The 15,534-nt window shown below is 53.4% G+C and overlaps 5 protein-coding genes across 6 annotated transcripts; 1 reads left to right on the plus strand and 4 right to left on the minus strand.

Annotated features, from left to right (window-relative positions):
* Positions 1-86: 86 nt before the first annotated feature.
* CKM354_000677900 (dolichyl-P-Man:Man(7)GlcNAc(2)-PP-dolichol alpha-1,6-mannosyltransferase) lies at positions 87-1,949 on the minus strand (the record flags this gene model as incomplete). Its single annotated transcript, XM_044802109.1, has 2 exons — positions 87-1,780; positions 1,841-1,949. The coding sequence occupies 2 exons, from the start codon at positions 1,947-1,949 to the stop codon at positions 87-89; spliced, it is 1,803 nt and encodes a 600-aa protein (XP_044658044.1).
* A 196-nt stretch (positions 1,950-2,145) lies between these two features.
* CKM354_000678000 (uncharacterized protein) lies at positions 2,146-2,537 on the plus strand (the record flags this gene model as incomplete). Its single annotated transcript, XM_044802110.1, has 3 exons — positions 2,146-2,185; positions 2,239-2,298; positions 2,362-2,537. 3 exons carry the CDS (start codon positions 2,146-2,148, stop codon positions 2,535-2,537), a joined length of 276 nt encoding a protein of 91 aa, XP_044658045.1.
* An 883-nt stretch (positions 2,538-3,420) lies between these two features.
* CKM354_000678100 (uncharacterized protein) lies at positions 3,421-6,240 on the minus strand (the record flags this gene model as incomplete). 2 transcript variants are annotated; one of them, XM_044802111.1, is made up of 4 exons in its annotated part: positions 3,421-5,773; positions 5,853-5,866; positions 5,914-6,063; positions 6,205-6,240. In XM_044802111.1, 4 exons carry the CDS (start codon positions 6,238-6,240, stop codon positions 3,421-3,423), a joined length of 2,553 nt encoding a protein of 850 aa, XP_044658046.1. The 2 variants fall into 2 exon arrangements, with proteins under 2 accessions (XP_044658046.1, XP_044658047.1); XM_044802112.1 differs by lacking the exon at positions 6,205-6,240 and having other exon boundaries at positions 5,914-6,075.
* A 2,203-nt stretch (positions 6,241-8,443) lies between these two features.
* On the minus strand, positions 8,444-11,925 carry CKM354_000678200 (uncharacterized protein; the record flags this gene model as incomplete). Its single annotated transcript, XM_044802113.1, has 2 exons — positions 8,444-9,676; positions 9,724-11,925. 2 exons carry the CDS (start codon positions 11,923-11,925, stop codon positions 8,444-8,446), a joined length of 3,435 nt encoding a protein of 1,144 aa, XP_044658048.1.
* A 1,520-nt stretch (positions 11,926-13,445) lies between these two features.
* CKM354_000678300 (uncharacterized protein) lies at positions 13,446-14,942 on the minus strand (the record flags this gene model as incomplete). The annotated part of the gene is made up of 2 exons (XM_044802114.1): positions 13,446-14,764; positions 14,849-14,942. 2 exons carry the CDS (start codon positions 14,940-14,942, stop codon positions 13,446-13,448), a joined length of 1,413 nt encoding a protein of 470 aa, XP_044658049.1.
* Between the last annotated feature and the right edge of the window lie 592 nt (positions 14,943-15,534).

Here is a 15,534-nt window from a genome sequence, read left to right on the forward strand (position 1 = left end):
CATCGTGTCATTTGACGGGTACAGACTGATGTGCTTTTTTTTTGGTTTGCAATTACAACTGCAGATGCCGTAACGTCTACTGCCACTCACGATTTGACAGCTTTGGCCTTCGCCGCTGCTGCGACCCGATCAGCTTCCTCCTTAATTTTCGCCACAGCCGGGTCCTCCCTCTTCAACGCCGGCGGCTCTCTCCACAAAATATACACGCTCTCCTTCATCTTGATCCCCGGCCATTTCTGACCGGGAACAAATTGCCTCAAAATGTTCACAGCGTTGACGTAGTGCTCTTGAACAGTATGTCCCCAATCACCAAACACAGGCGTCAGAGGCAAAAGCTCCTCTTCGTCCGGGTTGAATGTGATGCCCGCAAACTTCGAAACTGTAGCATAGCGTTGCCAGGGCCCGATGACGCGAGCAGGATTTTCCGCTAAAGCGTATTCGAATTGGAGCCAGAACTCAGGTTCGAGAAGAGCAGTCTGGTTGTCGGATTTATCGTATTTCCATGTTCGGCGAGTTTGTTGGAATTTTGTGATACCGGTTTGAGTCGCGAGGTTTCCGAGGTGGATTTTGTAGGGGACTCGGTATTCCGGTTCGAGGCGGTGGAGGAGCCAGAGGGCTTGGCCGCCGGGGTAGTTGAGGGTGCTGATGTAGAGGCTTGAGAGGCTAGTGAGGAAGGATAGGAGTGTCGTTGTGAGGAGGATGAGAGAGCCGAGGCTGTACAGAGTGGATTTGGTGCGGCGAGTCCAGATATAGCTGGCGCTGCTGGAGGCGATGGCGGTGAGAGCCGGAATGGTGTAGATTATGAAGCGCCATTCTTTGTGTGGAAGAAGGCTGTAGAGGGCGATGAAGGCGGTTTGAGGAATCAAGATGTCTCTGCTGACGGGCGAGTTGGCGATTGAGAGGGGAATCAGCAGAAGGTAGGTGACTGGGTTGAGCAGCAGGCGCGGAAGGGCGTTGAGGAAGTAGAAGTGTACCGGGCTTGTGCCCCATTCGGATGATTTGCCCAGGATGGTGTTGTAGTAGAAACCTGCCCATTCAGGCCAGAGCGGCCATTGTTGCCAGAAGAAGGAATCGATTGTTACAGTCGTGAGGAGGCCCAAAGTCAGACCAGCTATTCCCGCAGGGATAATTTCCTTCTTCAAGGAGATCTTCTGTTGATAGAGCAGATACATCGTCTCAGCAGCCAGCAAAATCGCCACTTCAGATCGAAAGAGCACTCCAGCGAGAGTGAGAAGGTACAGTGCCAGTCGTCTCCTCTTCGAACTTCGTTCCGTTTTCCACGCCACGGCTTTGGCGAGAATCAGATTCCGCAACGCCAAATTCGTCAGGATGAACGCAAACATGTTGGGTAAGGTCCGGGAAGCGTAGAATATGACATGGAATTGGCTGGCCTGGAGGAGTATGTACCATCTCCCTGCCGTTTTGCCAAATGCGGTGTCGACAGCGCCTTTGACGAAATGCAAACCGGCAGCATTTCCGAGGCCAAGGATTGCTCGAACGAGTAGTTGGAGGGATGTCTTGGAAGCGAAGAACCTCCTAAACGGACCTGCGAGGCCTGCCAGGACGGCTGCTCCCACAAATGTCCGAGGCACAGATCCTGGGAAGGCTACGTGATCGTAGTTGGCAGCTAAGGAGGAAGTTGTGTTGCCAAAGGGTATTCCATGAATGAGGATGTCATGAGTTGCTTGGATATTGAACGATTCTTCAACTTTGGTGTATGGAGCCAATACCAAATGGAGGAGTATTAGCGAGGGAATGAGGAGATCTAGTATTGCGTCCCCTAAAGGTGAAGAAGCGTTAGTGGCCGACGTGCTGGCAGGATGAGGAATTCCATACTGACCTAGCATCTTGTGCGAGCCCCTCCGGCTGGCGAGTCTGTGCCTGCGATCTTGTTGATCAAAATAGCCGATTTGTAGAGCACGCCAAGAGTAGTGGTTCGAAAGGGACATTGATGTTTGGCATGCACCTTCAGCAGTCAGTCGAAGGTCAGATGTCTTGGCGGATGAGCAGGGCTGAGAGCGACTTCCATTCGAGGGTCCATCGCTTGGGAATTGACGACACCTCTCTTCAACCACGCACAAACAGATACATTGCTTCACCACTGCAGACCTCCAGCTCGCCGACAGCACCTCTTCAAAGCACAACATGGCCACCCTCCTCTTCAGCTTTGGCGGCTTGTTTCAAGGTACCAAGATCTCCATTACTCGTCACTCCAATCCCAGCTAACACCACCACCAGTCTCCGTCCTCCTCATCAACTCCCTCGCCGTCCTCTCCGAAGACCGCTTTCTCGCACGCAGTAAGCCAAAAATCGAGCCCTCTTCCGCGTTCTAGCTGTAGCAGCATACTCACCTTCAATCAGTTGGCTGGGGCACCTCCCAACAGTCCGAACCCTCCTTCGGCAGCGGCGGCATGCAAGATCCCACCTCCCTCAGCGCCAAATTCGCCAACTTGATCAACTCTGTCCGCACCCTGATGCGGATCCCATTGATCTTCCTCAACATCATGATCATCATCTGGGCCGTGGCTTTCGGTTGAGGAAACCAACTCAAACCTCGAGAGGAGAGACACCCAAAAGACAAAAAGACCATGCGAAATGAATGCGTGGGGCTGACGGGAAGCCCGAGCAGAGTTCTATAACATGGTGCGGCACAGCGGCCGAAGAGGGCTGGTGAACTACAGAGACGAGCTGGGGAGCAGGACAGCAGGCACAGACGCGAGCTACTCGCCATGAAGCAAGCAGGCAGGGTATCCACGTCTGGCGAGTGAGGAATGCTCCACGAGCACAATCCACCCAGACACAACCAGACATATGCAGCTCACTGCACGAACCCCCTCATGAAATTAGGAGAGTGTTTGAAGACAAGCCAGCGCGGCGAGGAGGAGCAGGATGCAGAAGCGGAACATGTCCCTGGTCGGCGAGGATAAACACAGCGTGCAGGTATGATCATGTGCCTCCAGCAACCAGCAATCAACAAATTACGAATAATAGAGAATATAGCTCAGTAAGAGAGCAACAAACCCCAAAATTCATTCTGACATGAACTTCACACCGTCATGAACAGTGCAATGGTTTGAATATACCATTTCCGAATGTCGTGTCCTTGTCATTTTCATCATCATTCCCAAAATCCTATCTTCTCTGAAAAGATATATACTATGCACAAGAAGGAGCATCTCATGTACAAGAAGTGTTGTTCCTTCCTTTATACCTTTCGTTCTGTTCCCAAGCTGTTTTGGCCCCCTGTCGTCGACCCTTCTTTTGTGAAGACCCAAATCAGAACAGGAAAACCAAGGCATGCCCCAAAATGCGTATTCCATCCATATCGCTATGCTCGCCATTCCAAAATCATAACATCCTCCCCACCACCGCTGTCTCCCCACAAATTCTTTGCTGGAAGTGGTCCTTCCACCGAGCCGTTCAATGCAACAAACTCGACTTCTTCCTCCCCAAACTGAACCGATTCTTCTTGTGCGTGTGTGTCCCGTCTTTTCCTCTACTTTCTCCTCCCGTCATCGCCCTTGTCGGCATTGGAGGCACGGGAGGCGAAGTCACCTCGTGCACATTCGGCGGCGAAGGATTCGAAGGGCTGTAGACGTGGTGATTGTTCCCGACCTCGTACTGCGTTCCCATGGGCGTCGTTTGCACAACATGATGTGTCTTATAGTCCCCACCAGAGTGACGTTGCTCATGTTCATGATGAGTGGTCGACCCGTTCGCGTTCTTGAAGAAGAAGCCCTTTTCTTTCTCTCCGAATTCCTCCTTCTCTTTCTGCTGCTGCTGTAGAGTATGAGAAGGTAAGGGCGGCATGCTCGGCGCCTTTTCGTGATGAGGGGATTGCGTCTTGTCCTTCTTTTCAAAGATACTAGGTTTCTTTCGCAAGCTGATACTCGTTCTGCTGAATCTCGAAAATCCGGATTTACGCTTCTCGCTCTTCTCTTCTTCGCCGTTCGTTGCGGTGGAGGTGGAGGCTGCAGTTTGTGAGGCACCGTTTGCAGCATTGCTGCTACTATCGCCGTTCTCACGGCTGCGCGACTCGGCTTCTGCTGCAGCCGTGGCCTTTGATTCTTCGAGAGCACGTTTGAGGTTTTCCTCGGTTTGCTTATATGCCTCCATTCGTTTTCGAGATGCTTCGCGGTATTCGGCTTCTTTCTCCTTGAGAGCGGCTTTCTCTGCAGCCTTCCTTTCCTTTTGCTCCGCTTTCAATTCCTTCTGTTCTGCCTTGAGTTCTTTCTTGCTCTTGGTAGGCATGACGGGCGCTGGAGGGTCATTGAGCAAGGCGTGCTCGAAATTGGGTGTCGTACTCGCATGTCGAATCGGTTGCATCTCTGCATACGCCGGCTCTTCTTGGATTGAGCTCTGGACATTCGTATTGGCATGGAACAAGCCGTTGCCAAATTGGGTCTTCAGAGGAGAGGTCAAGCCCTCCTTTGAGTCTCCTTCAGATGTTCTCGCAGTCGCTGCTGCCGATGCGCGCTGGCCTTCCATTTCTTGTTCTTTGAGCATCTTCTCCATTGTCGTCTCCTGGTAGAACAGCACATACGCACAAGCCAGTTGCTTCGCGTCTTGGACACCGGGAATAGGCTCGCCTCCAAAGAACTGCTGGACGTAATCCTTGCTGACCGGTTCCACTAGCTCATCGTCAAACAGGAGCCACCCTCGGTCCTCCGTCTTGACAATGCTGACATAATGGCCATGGTACGGTCCTCCACCGATATGCACAACCACAGAATATAGCTCGTACAATCGATCCGGATCCTCTGCTTCGTCCGTGGTATTGAAAAGCCGTAGATAGAATGGATACACGACCCTGTGAAAGAGCTTCTGTAAGCGCTGCAAATCTTCCGTGTACTTGAATCGTTTGAGATGTAAGGCCAGGATCCGTGGTAATCTCTTAATTTTCATCCTCTTCTCCGCTTCTTGCAACCCACCACAATTGTCGCAATGAAACTTGTTCCTCTCGCAAAGCATCTCTTCTTCCGAAAACTTCCGCAGACAAGAGGTGACAGAACTATGTGCATCCAGATCCACGGATAAGTCCAGGAATGCCTCGTCTCTTTGTGAAGTATTTTCGCAGGTCAGACATCTGGTTTCTGACGTGAGGACACCCTCGAAGAGATCGTGAACCCAGTGTGTGTCCAGAGGCCGGGCGGCCGCGGTTGCGCTTTGCGTTTTTGTCAACGCGAGCTCCTTCGTTTCTGGCGCACTTCCATTCGCAGAGGGTGGCGCAACGAGCTGAGGATGCTGCTTCGCGAACAGCTCCACATTATCAACTACTTGGTTCAACAACAGATTCAGAAACTCATGCGCATCCTGGTGCATGGCTGATCTGAACATTTCATTGTCTCGCCGCAGAATCTCCAGAAAGCGGTGCGGACTGACCACTCCTATCCGTGATTGGTTTTTGATGATGGCTTCGAAGATGTCTCGTAATGATGTAAATAACGACTCTTCCATGCCATAGTCGTTAGCCTTTTCTGCCTGCATATCCAGCACTGGGCCATCTGTCAATGCCCTCTTCTTTCTGTTATCGGGCGAGTTCTTGTCCTCGTCTGGTTTGATCCCGCCCGGCCCAGGTGACCCAGGCACATTTACCTTTCGTGCGGGTGATGTGGGGTTCGGGTAGGGAGTCGTTGATGTTCGCGGTGATAGTGGCGCGCCGTTCGATTGCTTCGAGCGTACTTGTTCGAGAAAGTCGGGCGAGGGAAAGTTGATGACGTTTTCTCGAAAGGGCTTCGAGTAGTACAGACACTGCACTATCGAGTTGCAGTAACTGTGGTTGATAAGTCAGTTGGGTCGCGCTGGGGTAAGAGCAGTAGCAAGTTGCGCTCCGCTGTGAAAGCAAAGCATACCATGTGGAGCCATACTGTCACTTGTCAGCCCATGCGCTTGAACATCAAATGGTCTACTCACGTTCTCGAATCCAAAGTACTTATCACTGCCATCGGGGCGAATCGGCTGTCCCGCGACATCGGCAAGATGCTTCTCTAACGGTGTAGGTACAGGCGCATTTGGATCTTTCTTCGCACCGTTCGTTGAATTGGTCGTCTTGTTGGCATCGGTCTGCGCGCGCATGCATTTGTCAGTCTCACATCATGCTTCTCCCATACCAATCACAGCCCGTGAATGGCGGTCGACCACGGCTTCCTGCGGGACCAGCAGCAGCGACACGCAGGCTGCCGGGGTTTTCGATGTCTGACATACCGTGCTGCTCGTCTTGAATTTGCCAAAGAACGACATGATCTATGTCCACCAGTGCGGCGCCAGCCAGACCAACCCAAGAGGAGTATGTTACAGATTACAATTATAGCAAATTCGGTCCTTCTTGAGGCGACACTGCGGTTTGCGCCGAGAAGGTGGCAGCGATGGCGATTGCAGGTCGCAGCAGCAGAAGCAGCAATCCGATCTGCTTTCCACTCTCTCGTCTCTTGCGATCGTATTCTGTCGAACGAGGACTCTAATCTGTCCCGCTGTTTCCTCTGCTGCTACGACTTCTCACTTTGCTGCAAGATCCTTCGCAGCTCACATCCACCAATCTCGTCCCACCACTCATCGGAGTGAGATGAGCCGGGGGGTGTGTATGCGAGGCACAGAAGGAAGGCCGGTGTGGAGGGAATCCCTCAATGCCAGAAGTGACGTAGCTTGTGTTGCCTTCCCTGGGGAGTTTCGGGCGACGGAGGAGGGCGGCGGCGTCGGCTGAGGCGGTCCCGAGTGCAGCGGCAGAGGCTCAGCGACAGCAGAAGGCAGCGCGGTGGTGTGAAGTGTGCGGCGGACGCTGGAGCATGTCTGGCGGGTAGCAGCAGGAAGGAGGGCGCGCGAAATGCACGATTGTGGCGCGCAAATGGGAATTACGAGAGGCTCCGGGCTGGCAGTGCTCTGGCAGGTGGGCAAGGGCGAGACGGCGGCACCGAAGCGATGCCTTCGCGCAGCAGCACTAAACGCGCTTCTCCGAGAGCTGGTAGCGCTTAGCGAGCGGGCAGTCTGTCGGCGATGGTAGAGAGTGCCGGGGGTCGTGGGTGTTGCGTGTTGCGTGTGCGGTTGCATTCACGCCGTCAGTCGCCCGCCAAAAATCCTTCGAGAGCGAGCAAAGCTTCCCTCGAGTGGCAGGCGCAGGAATGATGATGATGAGGTCGGAAGCTTCGCGTGGTGGACGCCGCGCCCCATGGAATATACCGGCAAGTGATCTTGCTTCTTTTTAATGCTCACCGTGCAACAGCATCGAACATGTCAACAAGTCATCATGTCACTGTCGCTCACTCGTCCCAGCCGCCGGTCATGATTTGGGGTCTCCGCTTCGCAACGTGCTATTCACGTGGCTCGTGTCCTCTAGCACCAAACTCAATCGGACTGGACTTCCACGAAGTATTGCCGTCGGTTGCTACGCCCGCCCAGGAAACACTCCCAATAGCCTTGTCTTGCCTTGTCGTCTAGGAGGTATGTATGCCTTATATAAAACACAGGCACTTCATCATGAATTTCCCACAGGACGACTGTCTGATACTTTACACAACGTCCTAAACCCTCCTAACTGTATTGCTGAATCGCAAGGTTCACCAACATAGCAAGCTTCTTCCATCGAGGGCACGCAGAGCTACAATCGCTGTGCCGCATCTTGTATCTTCTCCACAGAACCCCGAAATATGCCGGCCGACTCCCGTTCCGGTTTTCCAAGCACAGCACAGCACAAAATGCCTCTCGCTGATAAATCCACGAAATCGTACAAGAGACTGAATTACTGATCCTTCAAAATTCGAGTCGCGAGAACGAAGGCATGCAGCCAAAGAGAAACATCACACTTCCCACCAACCTGCATTGCATGTCCGTCTGCGCAAGAAAGCCCCTCAGGCAGCATATCCGATGCAGGACCAATTACCAGCTCTCTCGTTCAAGCTTTCAACCGAAGCGAATCGAATTAGCCGCGAGCGAAAAAGAGAAAGGAATAGAGCTCCGTCTCCGTGGAGGGAGTAGTAAATGCAGGCCTTGCATGCACGAACGGAGCGCGGAGCTTCTCCGCTCCCTCTTGCTTCCTTAGGCCAAAGCAAAGTACTTCCAGTACATTCGCTCCGCCGGCAGTGGTGTTTCATCCCACGCGCAAGAACTGAAATCTATGACAAGCTGTCGTGACCAACAAGAGTCTGAGGATCTGTGATTGATGCGCCGAGGGAGCGTGTGTTGCGGAATGCTTTCTCTTCCAAAAAATGCGTCTACAGTCGAATCTATAAACTTCGTATGCTGTCTGTATCTGCGCAATTGTACATGTGCATGCCGGTACAGCCCTTTACAGAAAAGATGGAGCTGCCAAACAAGAACTGTCCCAGAAGACACCGCGCATGCATGTGCATGTCCACATCTCCATTGTCCTTCAGCGAACGCTCTAAACGCTGACAAACCCAAATGCTCCCATCTGCCTTGAATGCTTGGAGCAGTCACTTCAGCATCACTCCTACTGATGATCCAGCACCACGTTGTTGCTCGTATTCGTCTTTCTCTTGCTCACGCCCACAATACTCTGCGAATACCCAGACGGTGGTGGATGTTTCTGCGCATACTCTTTGCGGATTCTCGCCGCATCACGATCCCACGCCGTGGACTTCTCCTCATACTCGCGTCTCGCAGCGTCGGCCGTTTCTTGTGCTGCCTGACTTTGAGCAACGTAGGGTTGTTTCTCCTCTTCCGATGCTGTTCGCCAAAGCCGGCCGACCTCGTTACGGATCATGTTCCTACCGTCGATCCCAACTGTGGCCTTGGCCGTGTCCCACTTGTCTTTGGTGAAGAGGATGAAAGGGTTAACGCCGGGGCGTGAGGGCTTTACAGGTCGCTCGCCGAGTTGTCCGAGGATGGTAGCCATGACAGCGGCTTCGTAGTCGAGGTCCGACCCATCGAAGCTGGGCGAGACCCAAAATGAAGCATCTCCCGCACAGACGCTTCTTGCCGGAGGACCAGATGGCTTCCTCTGAAGCGTAGGAACAACGTTGTTCTCGAGTGCGCCCTCCTCTTGCTTGATGAATGGCTGCGACGGTGGCATTGCTTCTACCGACGCGATGCTGTACCGATGATGCATCTCTGGTCTGGGGGCGGGTGGTGGCACAGCGGGCGCCCAGCGAGAGTTGCTCTCCTCTTTCATAGGGGCAGGACCAATCAGTGGATGAGGCACTGTGATGAGGCCAGCCATGTCGTCAATTACCTCTGATGCAACGCGAAGTCCTGATAGGAAAGCACCGTGCACGGTAGCAGGATGCGTACCACATGTAGCCTCGCCTGCGAAGTGCAGGTTACCGACAGACCTTGACATCAGGTCGTAGTCGCCTGGTCGCGTTTCCGGAGCGACGTAGGAGTATGTCCCGCGCGTAAAGGGATCTCTCCTCCATCTGGTGACAATGACTTCAAGAGGTGCTGGGACTTCCACATGCGTGAAGACACCTTGCAATCTCTCCGTCACTTCGCTCATCAATGTACTTGTGGGTGTCCATTCCGCATCGTGCGCAGCATTTCCTGCCATCAATGCGATGAGCATCGGTCGTCCGCTGGTCTTTGTAGCATTCCATATCAGATAAAACCGTCCTCTTCTACTCGCGTAATCTGAAGGATCGAGGCTCGCGGTGCGCTCGGCTTCATTCAAAAGGCCGAACATGTCGCGGTCGGTATCCCAGAACGGTTTGTCGTACAAGAGAATGACCTGAACGTGTAAGCGAAATGTCATAGTGCGAGTAGAGAAAGACGTACCTTGTTCAGTAAGCCGAAGCCCATGCGGTCGATGGCACCCTGCTTCCAGCCTGGCAGCGGAGGGTCAAAGTCGATTGCGTTGGACTTCAGCACGCCGAGCGGTGTCGTGACGATCACCTCATCAGCTTCGTATACCTCGCCATTTGTGCAGACGACTTTAGTCGTCAGGCTGTCTTCAGACGCCCTCCCATCATCGTAATGAATGCTGTCCACGATCCGGTCAAATCGTACGTCGAGCTTCGTGGGGAGGTTCATCAATCCGCGCGGCACTTGAGTATACCCTCCAATGATCTCTGAATGCGCTCCCTCGAACTCGTTCCCGGTGTCTTGGTCGTGGCCGCTCAGACTCAGTGAAGAGACGGGCGCTGCGTTCGCATATTCGAGGTTGGCATGATGCCAGTTTAACAACCTCATATCCTGCGGTGTGATGTCAACAAGGCCTTGATATTGGTTAATCGCTTCGTCCATGACTGTCCCAAGCGTAGGATAGTCGCTTGCTTCGGCAATGCGGTGAAGCGACACGCTCTGATTGCGAGCCACTCCCTCCTTCACTTCCCAGCCCATGGTCCTTGCTGCTCGGGATGCACTGCTCCTGGCGCTTCCAGCCTCTTCGATCACCTGACTACGCCCAGTGAGCTTCTCAGTGCCCGGAGGAGCATTGCGACGGCGGCCTCTTCGGTTGGCGGGTTTGTGTGACTTGACATGCGCCGCAGTCAGAGGCTCGAGCTCGAAGGCAGTAAACCCATTGGCAGCGGGATCTCGATGCCTATTGATCAGGTCTTCGTCACCCCTCAATGTATCCTGCTTTTGCGGCTGAACGCGAAATTCGCCTGCCCGATCCGAGATATCCGTGTAGAGCTCTGTGTTTAGAATGTCCCTCCGCTCATCGACTGGCTTGCCATCCGTATCGTAAATCGTCAATGCGTCTCTCATCAAATGGTATCGAATGCCCAACTGGCCGCGTATGATGGTGTCCAATGGGTTGCCATGCTCGAAACCAGTGACGATCATGGCGCCCATTTCCGCCGTATTTCGCAATCCGTCTGGCAAGCTTCCTCGAACCTGACTCCTCAGTGGCTTCGAATATACACGCCCGCCAATTCGCTTTCGACCTTCGAGAATGACCACACGCGGAGGTCGCTCACCCATAGCTATCCACTTAGCAGCTTCTTGGGCGAACAGACTCTCGAGTTGACGAGCTGTCGTCAGCCCAGATACTCCTGCACCAATGACCACTACTGTCCTCTGTCTAGATTCTCGTGGATACCGCTTTGGGAGCGAGTTGTCCTTTGGTACTTCCACACATCCGAAGTTGATGTAACCATTTCTCGACAACCACTTGTGAGCGACTTCAGCCAGTCCAAAGAACCGGCTCTCTTTTGCACAACCAGCTGCTTCTTCGCGTGAGACAGGGCACAATGGGTTCTGCTGCCATAGTCTGAGGATGGCGTTTCGAATGTTGAGGTAAATGGTCACTTCTTTCGACATTAGAAGGTCCATCAGAAGTCGATTCTCGCCAGGATCGAGAGCATAGGGATCTAATCTCGACTCGTATGCCGCTTCGATGCATTGACTAGCGAAAACATCTGCGGAGACTCGTGATGGGATTGACGATCGAGGGCGGAACTCGACGGCAGGTCGTACGTACTTGGGGATTCTGGGTGCTTTGGGAGACGGGGCCATCACTGATGGAGTTGTCACATCTGCGTCCATTTCCAAAGACCTGACTTTCTTGGGTCGCCCTCGCTTTTTCTTTGGCGGTAGCTCGGGATGCGTCTTGTTCGGCAGCGCTGTGTCAAGCCCGATTGATGCAGAAGGCGAGTGAACCGAGTGAGCTCCGGGTGGAGAATTCTTAAAACTCCCGTCAGCTGATCGTTTCCTCGAGATTGATGTTGGTGCTGCATTTTCGATGGAAGGATCTTCAGCGCCGACGGACGAGCACATGGACGATATGCCGGTGCTTGTCGCAGACTCCGAGGAGCCATATCGCTGCCATTTGCCATTGGCATCAAGTTGCCACCGCTCCTTTTGCACCGACCCAGAGGCATCTCGATCGAATACCTCTGTGCCGGTCGAGGATAGACTTGAGTCGTCCTCCTCCACGACGGAAACTTGAGGCATTTTGATATCTGCGCCTAGCGCCCCAGTCACACGCTCGGCTACGGGAGCCATGTGGCCATCGTGTTGAACGACACCCGTCATCTGACACGGTATGCCGTTCAAAAAAGCAGGGTGTTGGTATGTGTGTTATCCCTCGTTGCCACCATGACAGCTGTGTCGGTTCCCAGATGTCGGCTTTGGGAGGCTGAAGGGTTTCTGCCGAGGACTGATAGAATCGCTTGGACCAGCTCGATTATGCAGGAAATAGCAAGAGTCGGGGGGTTGTGTCAGAAAAATGACGGCGTAGTCCGTATGCACAAATGAGCAGGGGCGTGTGTAGCTGCTCGATTCCAGTTGTGAATATCAGATGAGGGAGGCGTCGCTCCTGCTGTTCGAAGTGCGAGAGCGGGGATGGCTTGAGCGTTTTTCGCGCGAATCCCCAACTTCAACTTCGACTTCACCTCTCCTCTCCACGGCTGTCAGCGTGATATTGGCGCCCTTCTGGTCATACAGCGCAATCAATTCTTCGCTCTGGCTGTCATTTGAAACCCTCTGGCATCATCTCTCGCTTTACTCCGTCTCCAGGATGCATAGCTTACCTCTCGTCGATACCGCCTCCCGAAAATCTCTACACCACGTCTGCACAAACATCAGCGCCAGCGCCACGCAACCACAGAACCCATAAAAACATGTTCAATAGCATCTTAAAGGATGTGCGAAATCATCCTGAACATAATTGAGGGGCAACGGGCCACGATGGTCGCGCGCTGTCGCATATCACTTTTCGTCTAGCTCATGGGAGAAAAAGCAAAATCACTGGCAGTGGCATCTCCGGCTCGCTATTGTGGCCAGGCTGGTAGGATACTGAACAGAAGTCTTTCATTAGTTTTACTTTCTTCATTCCGGAATTTTATTGCTGTCGTGGACCTTTCCAGCCCGCAGACATTTGCGACGAGCTTACCAAGTTTTAGAGCAATGCGCACAAAGGAATGGATCATCAGGTTCCACGTCGAGAACGGGCAGCATCACGCTAAATGGCAGAGGCCATTGTGTTATGTCTCCAAGCACGCCTCTGCCACGCAATGGATAATCGACCGGCATTCGAAAAGAAAAAGGCGTAACATGATGAACCGGTACAGCATCATCTGCGAAGAAGCGCAAGCCAGGCAACAGACCTCGGCCGACAACCCAACACGAATATTCATGTCTTGCCACGCGCGCAATTGGCAGAGCGCTTGTAAGAGCGGAAGATGGGGTCAGAGTTTCACATGCAATTTCAAAAATACGCGGTCATGGCTAAGCATAAATCAACCCTGCGAGCATGTCAGAATTTATGGCGCAATCGCAGAGTGGTCACAATGCAAGCACAGAAATTGCAACCCAGGAAGGTTGTGGGTAGTGTCTTGCAGATAACTCAGACACGAGTGACAAGACCAGGTGGGCAAATGACGGTTGTAGTGGCATTTGGCTGGCCGGCAGGCAACTAGTGGCAGCATTTGGCAAGAATCCGGCAGGCAGCTTGTGGATACATTCGGCACGATCTGTCTGTGACTTCCATAGAGTGCAACTAAACTGACGATCTCGTGTCAGTGACTGGCCCCCTCAATTCCGATCTCCACTTCTCAAGAAGAGTCGTTATCTTTCGCAGCTTGAAACCCTAGACCAAACCCTGCAAGGTCTGATCGCCCCGTGCCAAATCCCAAGCCACCAAAGGCTGGACGCTCGTCTCCCTCGTCTTCGTTATCACCTGGCTCCGCCATATCAGCGTCTTGTGACGGCGGCTCAGCGACATCTGTGCTACCACCATTGGCCATCGCGGCAGGAGGCGCCTCGATAGCTGGCAAACCGCTCTGGCCCAAACCCTCAATGCCCTTCTCCTTGCGCAAGGCCTCGAACTTCTCCGCCGTCTCCTTCAACGAACGCTGAACCCGCACTTCCTGCTCCGCAAGATTGATCTTCTCGCGCTGGAGAGCCTCCATCTCCTGTAGATTTCGCATGCGCGAGGTTTGCATGTCGGATAGCTGAGCCCGTAGTCTCTCAATCACACTGTCGAGTGATGGAAGTGGCGTGACAATCGGCGGCGTCTTGGGTCTGCGGCTCGTGGCGTCGTCATCGGTTGCATTTTGCGCATAGGTGCCATGTCGCGTCTGGTTCGCTACAAATGCATTGGTTCGTGCGCGTTCGCTGTCGTCGGAATCATTATCGGAAGCACCTTCCGCTTCAGCTATTTGTGCCGCCATGTCTTCTTTGCGTTTTCGTGCCGCTTCAGCTTCTGCTCTTCGCCCTAGCGAGATCTTCCCATCTTCTGTGAATTCGTCAAAGTTCTCCATGATATCCTCGTCTTCGTGCACAAGCCTGCTTTCAGATAGTCCATATTTGTCTTTCGGTTTCAGCACAAGCTTGCCTCTGTCGTCCCGCATCACATTCTCGTCCAGATCTTCATCATCAAGGTTCGGATCATCTGGGTCTAATGAGATGTACTCTGCAGCCTCTTCCTTGGCAAGGCGAGCTCGTCGTGCTTTCTTCTCTGCGATTTCGGCTGCAGAGGGTATCGCTGAAGCTTCTGTGGATGACTGGTCATACCGGGCCAAGGAATCCCCAAACTTGGAGGACAGGTCAAGTGCTTGCGTCCCGGTCGCGAGGCCCTCGACAGTACTGAGCTGCTTGGGCGTTGATGGCGTGCTGTCCTTCAGCTCGCGTAGCGCATCAGCACTGTAACTCGGCCGGTCATCGTCTGGCTCGGGCGACCTTCGTGGCAGCTGCGAGGCTAGAAGTGAGGATCTCTTTGACGCATTTCGCTGAATAGCTACGCGCGACAAGCCGCTTCGTTTTGGCGTAACGACAGTTCCATCGTCGGCGTCGTCCTCTTCCACAGAAATCGGACCGAGCGATTTGCGCAAGGCGGAGGATTTTCGAGGCTTGAATACTGGTCGCTTGACCTCTAGGCGCCACTCAGTCAGCGTTGTTCGCGAACTGGCAGGTCGTGTCAGAGCTGAACTAGCATTCGTGTGGAGAAGTGGCATACCTGGTGTTTGCTCGGACGTGACGGTCAGGTCGTCGTCTTCGTCGTCTGCTCCGATCTTACGCGGCACGCGACGCGCTGCTGTTGACTTCTTCATTGTGATTGTGCTTCACGAATGTTCGCGACTGCCAAAAAGTTCGTCATCCAGAGCCGACGCGGGATCAGCTCCGCGCCAAGACTTATTGGCTCACCCATGCTCACGACTTGCCTAGCGAAATGTACTTTGTATGTCCTCCACTCCACACGAGTACGGCCATTGCAATGTGCGATGGCACAATCATATGATCGGCGCAAAATGCACAGCTACTATTACGCTCAAGCCGATGTGACAACTTGCCTCCGGCGATGACCGGCTGCCACTTTTGCTTGACAAGAACACTAGGCAAGCAGGTGTCCTCTTGCAGCTCACGCCCTGAGCCTGAGGCGCTACCAAGACGTAACGACATTTACTTTCGACTCTACGACTTCAGCGCACGACTTCGCGGTCCGAGAAGACTCCCGAAAACGTGCAATACTTCCTCCCTTCAAGCCGGAAGAGTGACCGAGAGTCCAAGTAGGGCCGCAGCGGCTTGTAGACAACAGTCTCCAGCACTATAGAGACGGGAAGTATTCAAGGATCAATACGACCAATTGAATAGCCCACATGCTGCCAGGGTCATTCTGACACGGCTGCTCAATGCTCATGGCAT

This window comes from Cercospora kikuchii, assembly GCF_019650295.1.
Source record: "Cercospora kikuchii DNA, contig_00004, whole genome shotgun sequence".
Taxonomy (NCBI): domain Eukaryota; kingdom Fungi; phylum Ascomycota; class Dothideomycetes; order Mycosphaerellales; family Mycosphaerellaceae; genus Cercospora; species Cercospora kikuchii.